General features: G+C 51.3%; 1 protein-coding gene and 1 long non-coding RNA gene across 6 annotated transcripts in view; both read left to right on the forward strand.

The window, feature by feature from the left end:
* Nucleotides 1-2593: 2593 nt before the first annotated feature.
* CUNH13orf46 (chromosome unknown C13orf46 homolog) lies at nucleotides 2594-12965 on the forward strand. Of its 5 annotated transcripts, none has more exons than XM_040733599.1 (9): nucleotides 2594-2891; nucleotides 5078-5129; nucleotides 6238-6397; nucleotides 6474-6521; nucleotides 7200-7250; nucleotides 8447-8514; nucleotides 10323-10401; nucleotides 12031-12247; nucleotides 12861-12965. In XM_040733599.1, exons 1-9 carry the CDS (start codon nucleotides 2702-2704, stop codon nucleotides 12920-12922), a joined length of 927 nt encoding a protein of 308 aa, XP_040589533.1. In that variant the 5' UTR covers nucleotides 2594-2701; the 3' UTR covers nucleotides 12923-12965. The 5 variants fall into 5 exon arrangements, with proteins under 5 accessions (XP_040589533.1, XP_005082676.1, XP_040589536.1 ...); XM_040733601.1 differs by having other exon boundaries at nucleotides 2596-2891; nucleotides 12180-12247; XM_005082619.3 differs by lacking the exon at nucleotides 12861-12965 and having other exon boundaries at nucleotides 12062-12208.
* A 4746-nt stretch (nucleotides 12966-17711) lies between these two features.
* Nucleotides 17712-19155, forward strand: part of LOC110343249 — a 56502-nt gene continuing 55058 nt past the window's right edge. The window contains exon 1 of the long non-coding RNA XR_002385461.2: nucleotides 17712-18708. This is a non-coding gene — a long non-coding RNA (uncharacterized LOC110343249). The remainder of the gene's footprint in view (nucleotides 18709-19155) is intronic.

Genomic DNA, 19155 nt, shown 5'->3' on the forward strand with positions numbered 1-19155 from the left:
TAGGGTTGCCACCAACCCTGGAGATGCTAGGTCTTTGCACTGGTCACTGGATCGGGTGACCTGAAGCCTCCCATATGTGAGATGCTGGCGTGGGAGAGAGGGATGCCTGTGTGGGGAGACCTGCCTGCAGGGGTGAGCTGGCTGTCGGGAGACGTATGCTCTGAAGTAGTGATTTTGAGGTCACCCGAAAAGCTAGTGGCTGTAGATAGAAACCTCAGTGAACATCTCCCTGTAGCAAGGAAGAGGGGAGCTTTGTCTTCCCTGAAGGTAGAATGAGGGACTCTCCATGCAGATCTAGTTGACCTAACCCTTGTCCTTCTCCCTCCCTGACCCCACACATTGCCCTTCACCACTCTTCTCCATCCAGATAGCAGAAAACCATTGATTTTGCTCCTCCCGACTTCATTCTTTATGGAGCCTCGTCTCAATTTGCTTCCATTACTGTGATAAACACCATGCCCAAGAGCAACTTGGATTTAGACATCCTGACCACAGCCAATCATTGGGAAGGCAGGGCAGAACCAATCATTATTGGGAAGTCATGGCGGAACCAATCATTGGGAAAGCAGGGCAGAACCAATCGTTGCGAAAACAAGACCCTCTGAAGAAAGTGGCTGAGTGGGTGCTTCATGGAAGAGAAGGGTTTGCCAATCCCTTTGTAGCCCAGACAATGTGAATCCTAGACATCAGACACTAAGCTGTTTAATTTTGTTTTGCTTAGCTTTAATTGTGACTTCCCTGGTTCTTCCCTCTTGGAATAAAAAAATACCTAAGGTATTTACTTTACACAAGCCCGCAGTTGAGACTTTGTCTTTTTAAGGAGATGGTGACTTTTTCAAGAGAACTTACACTTTCAAATTATTGGAATTATTAAAAGACTGTGGGATGTTTAAAAGCTAAACCGTGTTTTGTGCTGTGATATTAATATTAACATGACATCTTGGGGAGAAACAACAAAGCAAAAGTTTATGGTTTGATGCTGACGTGTTTGTGTGTCAAGCTGACTAAGACTAACCAGCGCAAGTCCCGTGGCAGGAGGATAAATTCTTACAAATTCCTTTCTGCTGAATTTACCTTGAGTCAATTTAATCCTCAGGCCCAGGCAAAAGCCCTGGAGAGTCAGGGTGCCCCTCCTCCCAGCATCGTGGCTATAGATGGCTGTGTGTGAACAGTGAACCATGGGCCTTCTGTTAGGCTGCGTTAGGCCAGACTGTGCCCCCAGCATCATATGCAGACGACCTAACACCAGAAACCTCAGGTGTGACTGTGCTTGAGGGGGGCCTTGGAAAGTCACCACACTGAAATAAGGTCGCTACCATGGATTTAAGGTCCTCCAGAGAGTGACAACTTACACTGGACATCTGCAAAGCCGATTACCCGATAGGAACCCCAGTGGTTGTGGAGAGGTTGGAATGTTTATCTTGGACTATACTCAGCCGTTATTTCCCTACCCCATGTCTAACCTAACAAACTGCGACTAACAGGTACAACCCTTTGGAACCCATTCACAAAACTCTAGTTTCCCCAGCCAGAGAGCAGCCGAGGCCTAGAACTGAGAGTCCCCGTGTTGTTGTAGCCATCTATTTAATATTTCTGCCAATGTATTTGAAAAGTGGCTTTATTTATGACTTGCTTTGTCCTGCTAAAAACTTCCGGAGGCTGAAGATAGCTCAGTGGGAAGAGCACATCTTGCTCTTAGAGTTCAGTTCCCAGCACTCAAATCAGATAGCTCTCAACTGCCTGTAACTCCAACTCCAGGGGACCCAACACCTTCTTCTGGACCATACCAGACATGCACTCATGTGTGCATATCCCCACACACAGATACACACACTCACTCACACACACACACACACACTCATAATAAATTTAAAAGAAAACCTTTTTCAACTGTATCATGTTGGGGAGTGGAGTTGGGGCACCATGAATGTCACTTGTATTTAGCTCCAGAATAAACTTTGAACCCCTTTGAAGGGATAGTTGTGAGTTATGTTGACAGTAGGGGGAGCCCCGATCCAGTGTGCTTGATGTCTTCATAGAAGAGAAGAGATGAAAACACAGATTGGGGGACAGCCTCTTGACGATGACATCTGTTAACCCTGAGAGGCGCTACAGGGAGCCAGCCCTTGCTCTCCTTGATCTTACCCTCCAGCCTTGAATTGTAAGACATTTTTCCAGTTGAAGTCACTCAGGCCGTGGCCCTGTATAGGCAGATGTTTATGTCAGTGTAATTTAAATCACCCAAATGTCTTCCATCAGTCCTGAGCTCTGAGCCAGTGGCCTGGATGCAGATCTGATCATACTCTCCCAGGGCCCTTCAGTCATCTTCCTGACTTTGCTTCCCGCCATCCTCATCTCTCAAGAGAAAGAAAATTTCTCCAACAGGAGAAAGCAGGGCGTCGGGAACACATTTGTGAAGCACATTGTCTTCCGGAAGGCCCCCGGCTGTTGAAGAATCTGGAAGTACAGGAAAGCTGCAAACCAGAAACCACACAAAAAACCTTGAGCCTGCAGGGACCTCTGGGACACCCTCAACAAACATTCAGCTCTAACCTGTGATGTCACAGCAGCACCATAGCAACGGGGACTGAGCTGAGCGCGCTCTGGACCACTTTTCTGGAGGAGAGACAGGGAGAGAGGCTGGCAGAGATGCTTTTGGTCTGAGGCTGCACCAGTGGTGCCCCCTCCTCTCTGGGTCAGGATGGAAAAGGATCCCACCACTCACAGGAGGCACCGGCCTGGTCCTGGAGCCCTGCCCTCAGGAATAGTCCCTGGATACCTCAAGGTGGCCAGTGAGGGGCCTGAACTCCAGAGGAGCAGGAGTGTGGGTGGCTTGCACCAGAAGGGTGATCCACCAGTCTGCATCAGGAAGCTACTACGCAAGGAGCTAGGTAGGGGGTGGCTCTCTCCTGGTGGGCTGGGAGGGCAAGTCAGACCTGGCCCAACCTCAAGAAAGTAGAATTTGTGGACATCTGAACATGGACAGTTTGCACATCATGCAAGGCACATTCCTGTAAGGAGAAGTAGCTGGCTTCTAACTCCAGAACTGCACCAGGCAATGGAAAGCCTGTCTTTCTCTTGACTGTTCTTTGCTGAGTGCACTTCACAGGAAGGATTGGGACTAAAAGTTGGCATCTTCTAAAACACAGGTGCATGTATGTATGTGTGCTCAGGTGGGGTTGACAGATCTTCTTTTATGGTATTTATGGGTATGCGTGTTTTGCCAGCATGTTTGCCTGAGCATCATGTACATGTAGTGCTGTGGAGACCAGAAGAGGGCACTGGATCCCCTGGAATTGGCATTAGAGTTATGGGCCCCCATGTGAGTGCTGGGAACCAAACCCTGGACCTCTAGAAGAGCAGCCCTTCTAATTCACTTTTAAATCCTTCTGGGATTATTTAAATTACCAGGAGGCCTGGCATCGAGCTCTCCTCCTCCTCTCATCATTCAGACCCTTTGGGCTCTTATCTGAGGCTGAGACAGGACTGAAACCTGCCTAGAACTGCCAAGGTCTGAACTGTCATGCAAAACTGTACAACACACACACACACACACACACACACACACACAGAAAGGCCTCCGTCTCCCACTTCTCTCTGTTGGGCAGGCAGCTTCCATCCACAGATGCCCTCAAATCTGAGTCCAGCACTGCAGGCAACAGAGGAGCAAGCATGAGGTCACCTGAGAAGGGGACACATGGCATAGGCCAAGGGCAGGTGTGCTGAGAACAGGAGGCAAGGCTCCCTTGTGGGAAGGAGGCAGCTTGGAAGCACCTAGTATCTCCATGAAGGACGGCACTGGGGTGGAGGGCTGGAATGGATGGAAAGAGAAGAGGACCAAATGGTGAGGAAGTGTCTCCTGCACCGGCGTCAACCAGCCTGGATGCTAACCCCAAGGAAAGAGCTAGCCAGCTCTGTTAGGAACCTCCAGAACATGGCAGCCCCAGCCCAGTCTTTAGTCTTGGGGTTTAGTTTTGTTTTGTTTTGTTTGTTGTTGTTGTTTTTATCAGAACTCTTCTTTAACATTGTGTGATTTGCTGGGTGGTGGTGGTGCACGCCTTTAATCCCAGCACTCGGAAGGCAGAGGCAGGCGGATCTCCATAAGTTCGAGACCAGCCTGGTCTAAAAGAGCGAGTTCCAGGACAGCCTCTAAAGCCACAGAGAAACCTTGTCTCAAAAAACAAACAAATAAAAACATTGTGGGATTCCTATCTGACTCCTGAAGTCACTGTAGGGATCAGAAAACATCAGGCATCCATGCTGAGGTCTGACCCCCATGGCAGCACTGGAGGAAGAGTCCAGAACAAGGCCTTGATGTAGTCATCTGTGCATGACTCTTCCCGTTAGATCCCTGGGAGCTGAGGGGAGGAAGTTACACGTGGAAGGATATGTCAGAGGAAAGCTCACAGACCAACTAGTACCTCCCGAGATCGCTGGCACGGTTGCCTGCCGTCATTACCCTGAAGCTAGGGAATGCACGCTTCATGGCTACTCTTTGGGTCCCCTCAGCCTTGAGCTCTTTCAAGGTACCTCTTGCCCCATGGGATAGATGTTAATTAAGATCACCCCAGCGATGGCCCTCCGAGCTAGGAGGCCTCAGTGGCCAGGATATTCCTGAGCAAGCCACCCCATCTCCAACGAGTGGCCATCTTATGAGGGTCCCTTTCCCTTGTCCTGCTCTGCCACTCCTGTAACGGTGCTGGGATGAGGAAGATTTGAGGGTCATGGGTGTTCCAGGAGGCCATGGATACCCAGCCTGGGTCGCAGAAGAATAATAGATCAAGGGCTGGGCTTTTATAGGTATCATGAAGTAGGCTCAAAACCCTTGCCTAGGCATGGAAGGTGCTGGGCTAGGAAGAGAATGGAAGTGTTGTTGGAGCCTGGCCAAAGAAACAGATGAGGAGGGGAATTCTTTTTAGTCATGGCTGTTCACCATCAGGCTGGCCTGGAGCCTGCCCTGAGAGGCTTGCCAGGCAGGACAGTGAACCAGTGAGACAGGGAACCGTGAGGAAGCCTAGCTGCAGGAGCCGTCATACCTTGGAATGCTCATTTACTAACCAGCTGCCCTTGTCCTCAGACTCTGAGGACCAAGGTAAAGATTCACGAAGTGACATCGATGATACCACCTGGTAAGTGGAATACGCTTTCTTCTGAAATGTGAGGACTGAGGTAGTGGGGGGCAGGGGTGGAGCCCTCCCTGGGGGTTAGGACTTGGGGAGAGTCCTTTTGGTGGGGGTTGGTCAGGATGGCTGACGATCCTTTTTAATCTAACAGACTCATCGTTAAAACAGAACCCACCGTAGTGTGTCTCAGGACTCCAGGCAGCCCTGTTCACTTCCCAGGCAGCCCTTCTGGCTGGTCCTTGCCTGGCATCCAGCTGGCTTGGTGGAAGTATCTTACAAATATCTCCATGTGCCTCTCCCAGAAAGGAAGCCCGCCCTGTCTCATGTTAGCGAGGCCCATTGAGGTGTCTTTGCTGAGCAGAGAGGCTATATAACCGTTTGGCTCACTGTTGATCAGATAGAACAGGCTGTCTGGCCACCTAACACAGAGCCGTCCTCCCTTTGTGCTGCCTAGCATCCTGCCTTCCATAGGACTCAAAGTCACTGAACCCAAGGGCTTTTCTCAGATCCTGAAGTCTGTTCACCGTGGACCAGGCACAGGCCAGGCTGCCTGTTTACAGATGACTTCCCATGATCCAACACCAGTGGAAGGTGCTAGATCAGAAAATACTGTGGTGGGAGGGGCAACGGTGACTCGGAAGCAGCTGAAGATGCCATTGGTTGGTAGTATTGGGGACCACCGTGTCACATAGGCCTGTAGCAGCTGTCGAGCCTCAGAAAAAGGACAGGCTGGAGCTTGGAAGGCCTTTGGGTGATGCAACCTAAAACATGTCAAAAGCTAGCTGCTATCTGAGTCTTACTTCTGGTGAGGACATACCTGTTTCCCCTAGTCACACTTGACAGGGTGCATGGGTAGGGGAGTCCCTAAAATAGGCTTGAGTGTCAGACACAGAACAGTCGACACAGCCCTAAGGTCTCTACCTGGAGGGAGTGGCACTGGTGTCTCCAGACAATATGAGTTGTTAGGGGACATGGGGAGCCTTCCTTTTTGTCCCCAAAGGGCCCACAGGTTCACCCGACTCCAGTCATATAGGAGGAGACAAAAAGATGGCAACTGACTCCTGTGAGACTCCAAACAGCTTTTTCAACGCCTCCCCTACCCACTTGTCTCCAGTCAGGCAAACCTAGAGGAAGATGGAAAGAAACAGAGCCAGGATGAGCCCGGACAACTGGACCAAAAGTGTGGGAAATCGGAGCCAGAGAAGAGCGACTCAGAGACCGGCACCTCAGAACAGGATGGTGCCGGAAAAGGAAGACACACCTCAGTGGCTGAGGTCAGGCTGGCCTCGGGCAGCCCTGCGAGCTCCTGCCTGGCATCTCCTGTACTGACCTATTGCTTTCCTCTTATAGGAGCGAGAGCCAGAGTCCACGAAGCTGAATAACCTTCTAGAAAAGCAGGCAAGCCCTTCTTACTTTAGCCACAGGAGTTAAGACGAGCAAGGCTGTCTGTGGGCAGTTCCCAGAGGGCTATGTGCAAGCATCATACTGAATTAAGACTTTCACAGTGCTCCTCAAGGGGAAGGAAGCTTTAGCTTGCTCTCCAAACCGTGTTATTGGGAATGGTTACAGCAGGACACATTTTTTTTTCACCAGGACTTTATAGCAGATAGTCCTTGGCAAGATTCTGGGCCAGCCAACGTGTCAGAGACTGAGTTGTCATTCTCTGAGCTGGCCCACCTTATAGAGTAGATCTCATTTTAGTGAACTTGGCTCTAGGCAAATGTGTGGAGGTGAGCCATATGCTCCCATTAGATCAGGGCTTGGGAGGGATCCCCAGGGCTCCACATTGCCTTGTCACCTCAAGGCCCTAGCACCCAACGTGGAGGATGAAGAAACTCTTAGGACCTCAAGAACTTTTCACTTAGTAGGAATGGGTCAGAAGGACACATTCCTCCTCTCCTGCCCAGAGCTAGCCTTCTGGACACCGCTGTCTGAGCTGCCATGGGGCCTCCAGGTTTCACAGGGGCCCTCTGACATCATCAGAACCTCGTGGAACCACCCAGACCTAGATGTCTACGAGACAGAACCTTGCAACTCCTTCCAGGCTCACTCACAAATCATTGCTTCCATCCGTAGAAACCGTCTGTGTTTGTGGAGATCGACCTGGGAGACCACACTGAGGAGGAGGTACTGCAAAACCCTCTGGACCAGAGATCCAAACTATGCCCCGGGAGAGCACCCACACTGGGGGGGGGCAGCGTGACAGACACATGAAGTGGGAGGGAGAGACCCAAGCTCAGAAGGTCCAGGGAGCCTCCACAGGGCTGGTGCTAAGGACAGGCCGTGGTAGCAGAAGGAAAACACCTGTGTCCCCTCCCTCTCAGCACAAACCTGGGTCCTTGGGGGCCCAGAGCTTCTGAGGGCACCTCAGGAGGAGGCTGGGAAAATGGGAGGGATATGGCTCCGTCAGTAACTGATCAAATTACTCATGAACAACCTGTGCTGGAGTTGTTCCATCATGGGATGGAAAACCACATAGCCGCATCTCAAGGATGCTTCCTAAAGCTCTCAAAACGGTGGCCTTGGTGTTAAGTGTCACCATTATTCGCAACCGATCACCATCACCATCTCCAAAAGTACCGCCTCAATCATCACCCCTGGTACCCCGGCCAGCTTTATCGCTACTGTAACAACCGTTGCTGCCGCTGTCACCGCTATCACGTTCATATTTTCACCCTCGGTGTCAATTGTCGCCATCACCACCACTGTTGTCATAACTGTCCCTGTCACATCAACACCGCCACCATCACCAGCACCACTGCCAACATTATCAACGTCACCACCACATAATCACCGTCATTGTCACCACCACCACCACCACCGTCGTCGTCATCCTTAAAACGATGAGATCTTTTTCTCAGTGACTTAGTGACATAGTCATTCGGAGTCTCACTTCCAACCCTCTGCAGTAGTGAGCAGACGTCTTTTTGGATGACTCCTGAAGTTCTCAGTTGACGAGTTTAAGGAGTCCCTGAGGGTTGGCTACTTTCCAGATTGCACCTGTTACGCCTTTAGCTTCTGAATCACACTGTGTGGTTAAGGCTGGTCACTAACTCTCTGTGAGGTTATTCATGGGGCTCCAAGTTCAAAGAACTCCAGAAATGTCAGCCAATAGCACAAGTAGACCAAGGGGCCAGCTCTCTCCATCTGTAGCCTAGGAGCCACGGAGGCTCACATGAGAATCCAGACTCCCTTGTTGGGCATTCCCACTCAACGGAGTACTGTCTGGAAGGAGGACATTCAGGGCCACAGTGGACTGGCTTTCTCTGTCCCTTTCGGTCCCTTGGGTGGGTCTCATATGTTGTTCTGCTACCCTCCCACAGGTAGTCACCTGCACCGTGAGAGAAGAGAAGAGGCCCCCACTGGATACAGGGGACTTGTCAGAGGATGAGTGAGTATTGCTTAGGGGTTAACTTAGATGGGGGTCTTAGAGTGGCAGTCCCACCACAGACCCCATGGCCTCCTGCCGTCCCTCCACCCCTGAGCCAAGTGGCCATGCAGACCAGAGGGGCCAAGAACAAGCAACAACATGGTAAACCTTCTCAGAGCTTGGGAACCAATTTACCGGGTGCCACATCTCACTCGGCCACCAGACCATATCTCCTCATCCCGTCAGCCAGCAAAGTGACCAAGAAGCAGAAGCATATGACGCCAGGGTCTCCAGCTGGAGTTTAGCTACAGAGAGTGCATTGGGAAGGCCCTGCACATGTGGATGCCATCAGGGAGAGCTAGCCTACCATAGCTGGGTTTAGCCCTACGGGGTTTTGTACACTAAACCTAAGACTCTTGCCCCTGGACGGACAAGGCTTCCTGAGGTTCAGAGGCATGAGCCACGAGGAAGGGTATCAGGATCCAGGCAGACAGTTGCTCTGGCCTGTGACTCTAGTTTACTTCATTTCTGACAATACAGGGAAATGCAGAGAACACAGTATCAGTTACTAAACTCCCGTCCCCTCAGGATGAATGTCTTTGTTAGTATTTTGTCTTATTTACTATTTACTTCAAGATACAATTTATCTATTGGATTTGCAAAACTGGCATGTGGTCTTCATGGAACTCACACCATTTAGAGCAGCACAGAAAAGAAGGGGAGTTTTAGAGTTGCCCCTAATCCTACCTTATAGACGCAGGACTCTGCGAGGCTGCACCGTCCTTGATGTCACACTCAGACACAAGCTGGGTTTGTGTGGGGTGGCGGGTGCCCTCTGGCCCACAAGCCACCCACAGCACTGCTCTTGATCACAATCCACTGCCCTCTATTTGGTGGGCAGTTGGGGAATTGTTGTCACAGAGACAGACACCTTTGCTTCAAGCTTCTCTCTTGGGGGGAAGGAATTCAGTGACCATTTGTTCATCCTCACCGGGAAGTTCCCCGACTGACCTCCATATGACCAGGCCATAACAGGTGACCATATCAAGTTTTACCAAGCCATCAGGGCAGTTTTGTTACACTCTCTAGTCTAGACTTGACAGAGGCAAATCTTCTCAAAGTGATTCATTTTCTCACTGGTTCTTGGATGAATTTCACCACAGGCAAAGAGCTGGTTGGCTTTACTCTTCGTCTTGAGAGATTGACAGTTAAATCTGTTGTCTGGGTCTGGGTTCCAATCCCTAATGCTCACTACCCTAGGTAGGGTAGGTGCCAGCATAGCCCTGAGAGCCGCAGTTACTTGGTACAGACAAGGGTCCTTCATGTAACCTGATCGGGACAGGTGACACTCTGCATCTCTGGCCTTGTTAGTTTCCGGTGTTATGCCCAGGACCCCCCCCCCCCGTGAGACAGGCCAACCATGCATCAACAGTCCCATTGCGTCCCACGCGAGCTGGGTGATTACCTTCGCCGTACAGTGGGAGCACCCCCTCCTATGAGAAGAACAACCATGAAGGTCACCTTCCTCCACCTCCAAGCTTTGGTGCTTGCAGGAAGACTGGGTTCAATGGGTCTCTTGTATTTAAAGAGGGCCTCTAGCCAGAGAATAAGAGACCTGGGTACCTGAAGGGCAAGACTAAGCAGCGAGCTTTGGAATCTGGTCTGGGAGAGAGACGAGCTGGCTGGGAGAGAGCCCTGCCCCCCCCCCGGGTGTTTGTGGAGTGGGAGCAGTAGAGTTTGAGAGAGTGGGATGGGCGCTGCCGTCCAGGAGGCTGCTGTGTTATCGGGCAGGGAGTGCACTCTTACTGCCTCGTGTTCTTGGCGTCCAGGACGAGGACCAGCTGGATGTGCTGCATCCCGTATTCCACAAAGAAGAAGGTGAAGGAAACTGCCAATGCGTTGGAGAAGGTACTCAAACCCGGGAGGGCAGTGAAGGGCGGGATGCTAAGCAGCTAGGAGCACGGTCGTGGTGAGCTCACTCCAGAGCCCCTCTGGCCAGTTCCCTGGGCGTTCCATTTCCGTCTCGCAAGGTCAGCCACAGTTGGGGGAAAGGATGGTGATGCAGGGAGGTATAGGCTCCCTAGTCTGTCGTAGCCTGACAATGCTCGGGGACGGGGCATGAACACCACCCAGGTGTGCAGCCTGGCCACCACAGACATGATGATGGGATGTTTGTAGATCATGTTCTCCCTCCATGGGATGTGGACAGAGGCAGGAAGAAGGCTATGTCTTCCATAGTCAGTTACTGGTGGGTGGTGCCGGCCGGCATACCCTAGTCTACTCTGCAGATCCTGAAAACATTCAGAGTCTGAAATTTACTTTCCGGGGAGGCCATCATCGGGTAGAGAGGGCAGGAAGACCCAGCCATCAGTTTCCACCCAGACACCTAGATGAAAAGGCAAGCCTTCCCCATACATTACTCGTTGCAAGCAAATGGGCTCAGGTGGTCCTTCCAGGGGGCCTATATGGTAAAGTGAGGCAACCCTTTGGGCCCACCATGTGATACTGAGCCAGTCCCATTCTCCAGCTGCCACCAGAAAGGAACACTAGAAAGGTACTCAGAGAAGCCGGGCGGTGGTGGCACACGCCTTTAATCCCAGCACTCAGGAGGCAGAGGCAGGCGGATCTCTGTGAGTTTGAGGCCAGCCTGGTCTACAAAGCTACACAGAGAAACCCTGTCTCAAAAAGACAAACAAAAACCAAACAAACAAAAAAGGAAGAAAGTTACCCAGAGACACTCAGGACAAACAGCTGGCTGGCCCCTTTGCCAGGGCGAAAGAAGAGGACTCTTACCACAGAGCAGGCATCAGCGTGGGTCTGTCTACCTGTCCACCCGAAAGAAGAGGACTCTTACCACAGAGCAGGCATCAGCGTGGGTCTGTCTACCTGTCCACCCGTTGTTGCTGAGTCAGGTGGACAGTTCTGTGCTGGCCAAGGCCAGTCCTCAAGATAGAACCTTTGCTTAAGTCTCAAGGACATTGTTCCTTCTGTGTGTCTTAGTCCAGAGTCACAGCATCTGCTAGGTCTGGAGATGGATATCATATTTTCAAACCACATTTTGAAAGGCTCAAGATTGAGCCTTGCTTTGGAGAGTTTCTATGTGCCCCGAGACCTGGCTTCTTAGCATCAGAGAAGAGGTCCTGGCAGGAGGAGGGGTTGGTCACTTATGTGCTCAGGGTTGGGCAAGAACTCAGTTACACTTGGGTAGCAACCGGCAGCAACCTGTTTTACTGGGAAGATGAAACAGGACTGGAATTGAGGAACAAGAGGAGCTTGCACTCTGTCCACATGTCATGGGTGGTAATGACACAGACCCACCATCCACAGGGTCTTTCTTGCTGCTTCAGGTGGCCAGAGGTTGTTGAAGGACCCCTATCGTTAGGACCCAGCCCTGGCTCAAGTGATGCTGGAATTCAGGGAGTGCCAACAGCCTAGTTTCCAGGGTTCCACCTCCCACACTGCCTTGTGGTTCCCAGGAGCCCCAGTGACTCAGACCCCAGGGATCCCATCCTCTTTGGGCCTCATCTTCCCAGCCAGGCGCTGACTGACACAGGCTTGGCTTTATTAGAAGCGCCCGTCGTCTCAGGACAGGACCCCTCTGACTCAGCCACTAGTAGAGCTCTCTGGGGACTAAGGGAAGACAGCCCAGGCCTGGAACAGCTTCATGATCCCCACTCCATGGGCAGGGCCAGACTGACAGCAGCCAACGGAGACCCAAGGCAGGGACCCTCTTCCAACCCAAGGCCAATCACAGGTAAGGCAGCAAATGGCAGTGAACTCACTACCTCCCGGCAGATGTCACAGCAGAGGTAGGGTGCGTGGGCCTCTACTCGGGTCAGAAGTAGACCGTGTTGCAAGTGGGACTCATGCTGCTCCTGAGCTTATAAAGCTCTTAAGTTTCCACTGTATCACAGGCATTGTCACGTGATAGCCATTTGCAGGTGTCACCCAATACCGGACACAGGGCAGGCAGCTCATGGACCAAGTCCAGGCCCCCATGGGTCCCGTCTGTAGCTGGACAGACGATAACTCTTGATGCTTCTTAGTTTAGCCACGAAGAGTTTCACAAAGAGTTTTGCTAACTATTAGTCAAGTTTCTAAAGATGTGAGGCCAGGACCGACCCGTGGGTTGGGTGGCAGGTAGAGGAAGCTGTAGGAAGGTCGCCCTGTTAGTTGTGCCGACCTACGATAGCTTCTGCTGGGTCGGTCTCTCCCATCACCACCGCAGAGCATGCTTCTGCAGCCTGCCAACTTCCACCCACGCTGCTGCTGCCCCTTTTGGTTAATTTGTGCGAGCACCAGGACTAGGACTTTAGCCTGTCTGATGGCGCCCCCTGGTGGCTGAGGTTCTCCGTCCTCGTTTTCAGTCCTAGGAACCAACCATTCAGGACCAATGGGCAGGCCTCCTCATCGCTGTCACAGAACTTAAACTCCAGCTAATTGTGCACTAAAGGAAAGAACACGTGTGAACACATCGCTGGAGTTAGTGTCGTACATAGACAACCTCCAGGCCGCAGATGCAGAGGACAGGGGCAAAGGTCACCTCTGAACTGACCCTCCCTGCACCCGTATCCTTGCACTCCCCAGACCCTGGACCACAGCCTTCCTTAGCACCTCTCTGCCTGGAAGCCTGATTCCCTAAGGATGCTCGGGGGTGTGAACTCCCCAGTCATCGTCCCATGTGACCCCCAACACACAAAACAAAACATGTTCCTCAAACATGTTCATCTGAGGCCCTGAGTATCCGGACTCCCCAAGGACATGTAGACATGGTGAGTCCGTTGAAGATGGGGTTTCTGGAGTTGTATGGTCGCTAGGAGGCATGGGGATAGGTGGGGGGGTCTACAGCCTCCTTCCCAGAGGAGGATTCTACTGGACTCATGATTGACAGCAGTCCAGTATGTGAGCAGAGCATAGACCCCCCCAGCTGGGATGGGGAGGATCAGGGGAAGTGGTGATTCAAGGGTGGTCTGTGGAGTTCTTGTGGAATTCAGGCTCATGTCTGAAAGGTTTGAAAGAGTCCCATTGTCCCTTTTGGTATGAGGTTGGTTAGAAGAGCCGTTGGTGCATGTAGAAGGGACAACAGCAAGAGTGTGTACTCTGAAAGGAGCTCAGGCCCAAATGCCATACTTAGGCAGGCAGGCACGCTGGCAGCTCTGCTAGGCACTGAAACTCATAAGGCAGAGTGGGGGTGGCCCCCTCTAACAGTATCAATGGGATGGGGAGGTTCTATTGTTGTGCCCAAATTCTGGACCCCAAAATCATCAAGAAGCCCATTTCGATGCAAAAGCAAAGATTCTTTTATTGTTGATGTTTAACGAGCTAACCCCATTAGCTCGGGCCTTTCATCCATTCACAATGGCAGATGGCTGGAGAAAGACCCCAAGAAACCACGAGGCAGGGATCTTAAAGGGCAGCATAAGGGGAGTGTCTAGGGGTATGCAGCAGTCTCAGGATTGGTGCACTTCCAGGCTTGGACAACCTGCCCTGTGTTGATTGGTCAGCTGGTTGTTATGGCCCATAGGCCCTCCCAGGGCAGTTGCTATGCCCTGCACATCACTGTTGTGCACTTTTCCGTAAAGCACACCCAGAGACATAAAGGCATCTTAAAGGATGACCCTGGCTTTACAGATGGGGAAACTGAGGTACAGGAAGCAGGCAGGAAGCTGAGGCAGAGCCCAGAGACTGAGCAGCGCTGGGTTGGAGCACAGATCCTCCTGGGCTACCCACGGGCTTGCTCCGCCCCTCCTCCCAAGCCAAGGACCTCTCACTTCAGCTCTGGTCCCTCTCGTCACCATCCAGCTCTGTGGAAGGACCTGCCTCTTACCCTCAGTGCCCTTGTTGGGGAAGACTTCATTGTCCAAGGGTCTCCATCCCACATTCAAGGGACCTTGTCTCCCAAAGAGCCCCAGCCCATCATAGTACCCCGTTCTGATCCAAGACTTCTGTTCCCCCAGGAGTTCCCATCTACTCCACCATTTCATTTTCTAGGAGTAGTATTCCTGGCCATCAGATTCTCATCTGTGGCCCCAGCTAGACCAAGTCTTAAGAGTGCAGTCTCAGCACAGCGTCAGGGCTGTACAGGGTGGACAAGAAGGCATAAGCCGCTGGGCAAGCACAGAGTTCTCAAGGCCAAAGTCAACTCTCTCATCCCAAGATGGTTCCACAACTGTGAGCTCAGCCTTCCACATTCCAGCTTCTCGCCCTAGCCTTGGCATGGAGGCAGTTTAGGAGCAAAGTTCCCTGCAGTCCTGTGTCTGCCATTGGGAAAGAGAGGGGATCAAACCACAGGGAAAGTCCCCAGTCAGCAGCTCTGCAGAACCAGGCTGTGGGGCAGGCCCAGGCATGCTGGGACATGCCTGCAGCCCTCCCTGAGCTCCCCTATCTATAAGCCAGCCTAACCGGCCTCCCACTCAGGTCCCCTGAGGACTGGCTGGCAAGGAACAGGGTGACATCCTCCTGAGTCTGCCGCCAAGTTTGTTGCCTGAGGTAGGAACAGTCGCAGATTCCAGGAACCAGCAGGGGATCTGGCATGCTAGGTAGACCTGGAAAGGACAGGGGTTGGAGGAAGCCAGAGCCCCAGAATTCACTGCTCGCTCCCTCATTTCGGCAGTGTCCCTGCCAGGGATGAGGGCCCTGACCTTGCAGGCTGTCCTGTGAGCCTGACTCAGCAAATGCTTGTCATGGCTCGTGGTTTCCCAAGTAATTGGGAGAAAGTAATTTACATTCTGGATTTGGAGGGGTGTGTCTCACAGCTGGCTTGTACAATGTAGACCCCCAGCCTGCAGCTCAGACACCCATGACTTCAGAACCACTCATGCCTCTGACTGGGAAACACCTTGGTTAAGTGTCTGCAGCCAAGGATATAATTAATGTCATAGGCCCAACATCCATTGACACGATGGACACAGCGAGCAGGGTGATCAGACAGCGAAGTCACTCCATGCACAGCCTTGGGGGTCAAGAGGTACTAGGTCCCTCCCTGGTCCATAGTTTCCTGATGGCTGGAGAGCATGCCTGGGGTATGCCTGGAGCCCAGCAGCTGAGACTCTAGAGGGCGCTATCCTCCAGGGAAAAAAGAGGTTTCCCTGAACTACTCCTTTATCGTGAGCATGCTACATCAGGAACACAGGTCTCTGAACATTCCTGGGGGACACTGACATAGAATGCTCTTTTGAGCAAGAAGTTTATGAGAATTAACACCGTGGACATACAGACAAGAGTTCTGCCAAGAAAGGTTCAGGTCCCAGTTTTCATAGATAGGCAGACAGCATGGCCGGGACTCTGAGGAGAGCCGTGGTCGCAGGGGTCCCTTCTTATAGGCGTTACAGGAAAGGAGGAAGATTTCCAGCACAAGCCCAAGGCAAGGCTGCCCCTGACTCTCGAGTGGTAGGAGGGAAATGGGTGTGGGATGTGTGGGCACAAGGAACTTTGTGGTGTCCTGAGAAGTCTGAAAGCTTCCTTGGAAAGTAAGAGCAGTGCTTACCATCCCCGGACTCTGGACACCAGAGGAATGTGTCACCCTTGGGTGTCTGTCTCTCCCCCCTAGCAGTGGGAACCCCAGGATCAACTGTGAGAATGGAGAGAGGTCCACAGATGGGCTTGAGAAGCATCTGGCCTGGGATTCTAACACACTGATAGACACGTGTGTGAACACGTGTCAGATTGCATTGACTAACAATTCACCAGCTACTTGTTTTGTTGGCTACAGTGTGACAAGTAATCCAATTTTCCCTTAATGGCTAGCCATTGGCAAAACAGGTTATTTTATTCCTGCCTATTTTTATATGTAAATTATGTGTGTGGGGGGGGGGGGTTGTGCCTGTGAGGTCAGTGATGCTGGTTTCCCCACCCCGGCACTACTGGCTGTTGAGACGCAGTTGCTGGCCACATAACTCAGCTCCTCTGCAAAGATCCTCTGTTTGTGTTCCTAATGGCCGAGCCATCTTCCCCAGTCCTCATTCCAACCTTAATTACTAAATTCTCAAATTACATGTTATACATCACACAGTGAATGTCTGTCTGTCTATAATGTATATGTGTAGCTCACAGGGAGGCTACAACGCATTAAAGAATTCAAGCAGTTCAGAGACCTCACTGAGAGGCGGAAGCCCCAGGGGTTCTCAACCTTGCTGATGCTGTGACCCTTTAATACAGTTCCTCATGTTGCGGTGACCCTCCCAACCATAAAATTACTTCCTTGCTACTTTATAAGTGTAGCTTGGCTATTGTTGTGAATCATAATGTAAATATCTGGTATGTAGGACACTGATATGTGACCCCTGTGAAAGGATCATTGAACCCCGCAGGGATCTAGACCCAGAGGTTGAGAATCACTGCCCTCGGCAGCTGCAGGTTCAGTCTCTGCAGGAATTAGATGACCAACCCTGTGTGGGTCTGTTGGAAGCACTGCGTGGAGACGAGCTTCTGGGGTGGAGTTTAGCTGCCTGGTCAGCAGCGGAATCAGAAGCTGTGGTTACAAAGCATAGAACTAACTCCAGACAGATGAATGAGTAGACAGAAGGCAGTTTGGGTCGTCCCGTCAACTGCAGACCACGCTCAGACAAAGCTCCTGGGTCTAGCAGGCTCGCTTGGCCTCTCAGTCCTTCTCCGGGATGCTCAGGTGACAAGTAGGTGACCATCTCATTGCCCCTTTGCTGGCTTGGGTGACCTCTACTGGTCCAGGAAAAGAAGTTGAATTAATATGATTTTAGCACACTCCTGTACTCCTACAATGGCAATTTGATGAGTTTATACGATGACATCTTTATTTAGAAATGTTATCAAGCTATGCCTTACTGAGGTATAGGACAGGTGATTTTAAGTGTCAAACAAGGTACTGGACACCCTGACTATGTGCTTGCACTGAAAATGAAGTCTCAGGGTGTGATGTTTAGTTTTATGTCAACTTGACACAAGTTAGAGTCCCTGGACAGGAGGGAATCTCAATTGAGAAAATATCTCCATAAGATCCAACTGTGAAGAGTTTTCTTAATTAGTGATTGATGGCAGAGGGCCCCGCCCATGGTGGGTGGAGTCATCCCTGGGCTGGTGGTCCTGGGTTCTGTAAGAAAGCAGGCTGAGCAAACCAGGAGTAGCAAGCCAGTAAGCTGCACCCCTCCATGGCCTCTGCATCAGCTCCTGCCTCCAGTTCCTGCCCTGCTTGAGTTCCTGTCCTGACTCCCTTCAGTGATGGAGCACAGTGTGGAAGTGTGAGCCTAATAAACCCTTTCCTCCCCAACTTGCTTTGGTCATGGTGTTTCATCTCAGCAATAGAAACCCTAAGACAAGTTGGTAGCAGGACAGTGGGGTGTTGCTGTGGCACACCTGACCATGTTGCTCCCATGGGGCTTGTGGAAGTACTCTGAAACTTTTGATAAGAAACGCCATTGAGTGTTGAGATCTCAGTGAGCTGTCCTGTATGAGCTGAAAAGATGCTGAGAGAAGCCAGGCAATAGTTTCAGAAGAAGGAAAAACTCTACCAGGACTTTTGAATTAAGACTCTGAGGTTCTGGTCAGCTGAGACTGAAGAATCAGCCGTGATTAACAAGAGACCAGAAAGCACCGCTCACGTAAAACCCATGCTTCCCTGAGGTAATGGACCCTGGTCAGTTGGAGCTAGAAGTTGGTGGTGATTAAGAAGAGACCAGCATCATTGGGGTGAAATCTTCTGGGAAGCGTTCTTCAGAGTCCACATGTAGAAACTGTGTTCCAGAGGTGGCAAGGTTGTGCCTTACACTGGCAGCCAAACTTGGTAATGTGTTAGAGTCACCCAGGTGGTACTGGTTTTGAATGCGTGGATGGTTCCTGAAAAGCAGCTGAGGCTTGGCACTCTGGAGAGGCCAGGAGAGACATTGGAGAAGGTGCAGCCTCCATAGCACTTGAAGCCACAGGATTGAAGGGGTCATGGAGAGAAGCTGAGGCTTGGCACCACAAGCCCAGGAGAGGCTATTAGTGAAAGTACAGCCCAGTTGTAGCAGGAGACCCCAGCATTTTGGAGATGCCAGTACCTTGGGGTGACCACCAAGAACAGCAGCAGTTGTGGAGTGGAGCCAACCGGGACCACCAAGAACAGCATTGGAGTGGAGCCAGCCCGGCCCACCAAGAACAGCATTGGAGGCATGGAGCCAGCCGGAGCCTAGAGGACAAGCTGTGTGAGCTGCAGAGGCCAGAGCTGGAGAAGAGACCCAGCCCCTTGGAGGAGCCCAGAAGACTGTGAGTAATCCCGGATAGTTGGACACTGACTTATTTGTACCTTTGGAGTTTGCTCTGTTTGTGACTGTGCCCTGGTTCTTCCCTCCATCTTTCTGACGATGAATTTTGCCTCTTAGAACCACCTTCATTGCGCCATATAAGTTTGTGTATATTGTGTATTCATTTTTCACTCAGTTCTACAAAGTGTTTAAATTATTTGTCTTGACCCATTTTTCATTCAGTAGAGAGATGTTCATTTTCCATGCATTTTTAAACTTTCTATTGCTTATGGTGTTGCTATCCAGGCTTAATCTGTGGTGGTCTAATAAGATCCAGGATGCTATTTTGATTTTCTTTTATCTATTGAGACTTGCTCTGTGTCAGAGCATGTGCTCAGTTTTGGAGGAAGTTCCATGAGGTGCTAAGAAAAGGGTATATCTTGTGTTTGGGTGAAATTTGTGTAGATAA

Source organism: Mesocricetus auratus, unplaced genomic scaffold (assembly GCF_017639785.1).
Source record: "Mesocricetus auratus isolate SY011 unplaced genomic scaffold, BCM_Maur_2.0 Super-Scaffold_100031, whole genome shotgun sequence".
Lineage (NCBI taxonomy): Eukaryota > Metazoa > Chordata > Mammalia > Rodentia > Cricetidae > Mesocricetus > Mesocricetus auratus.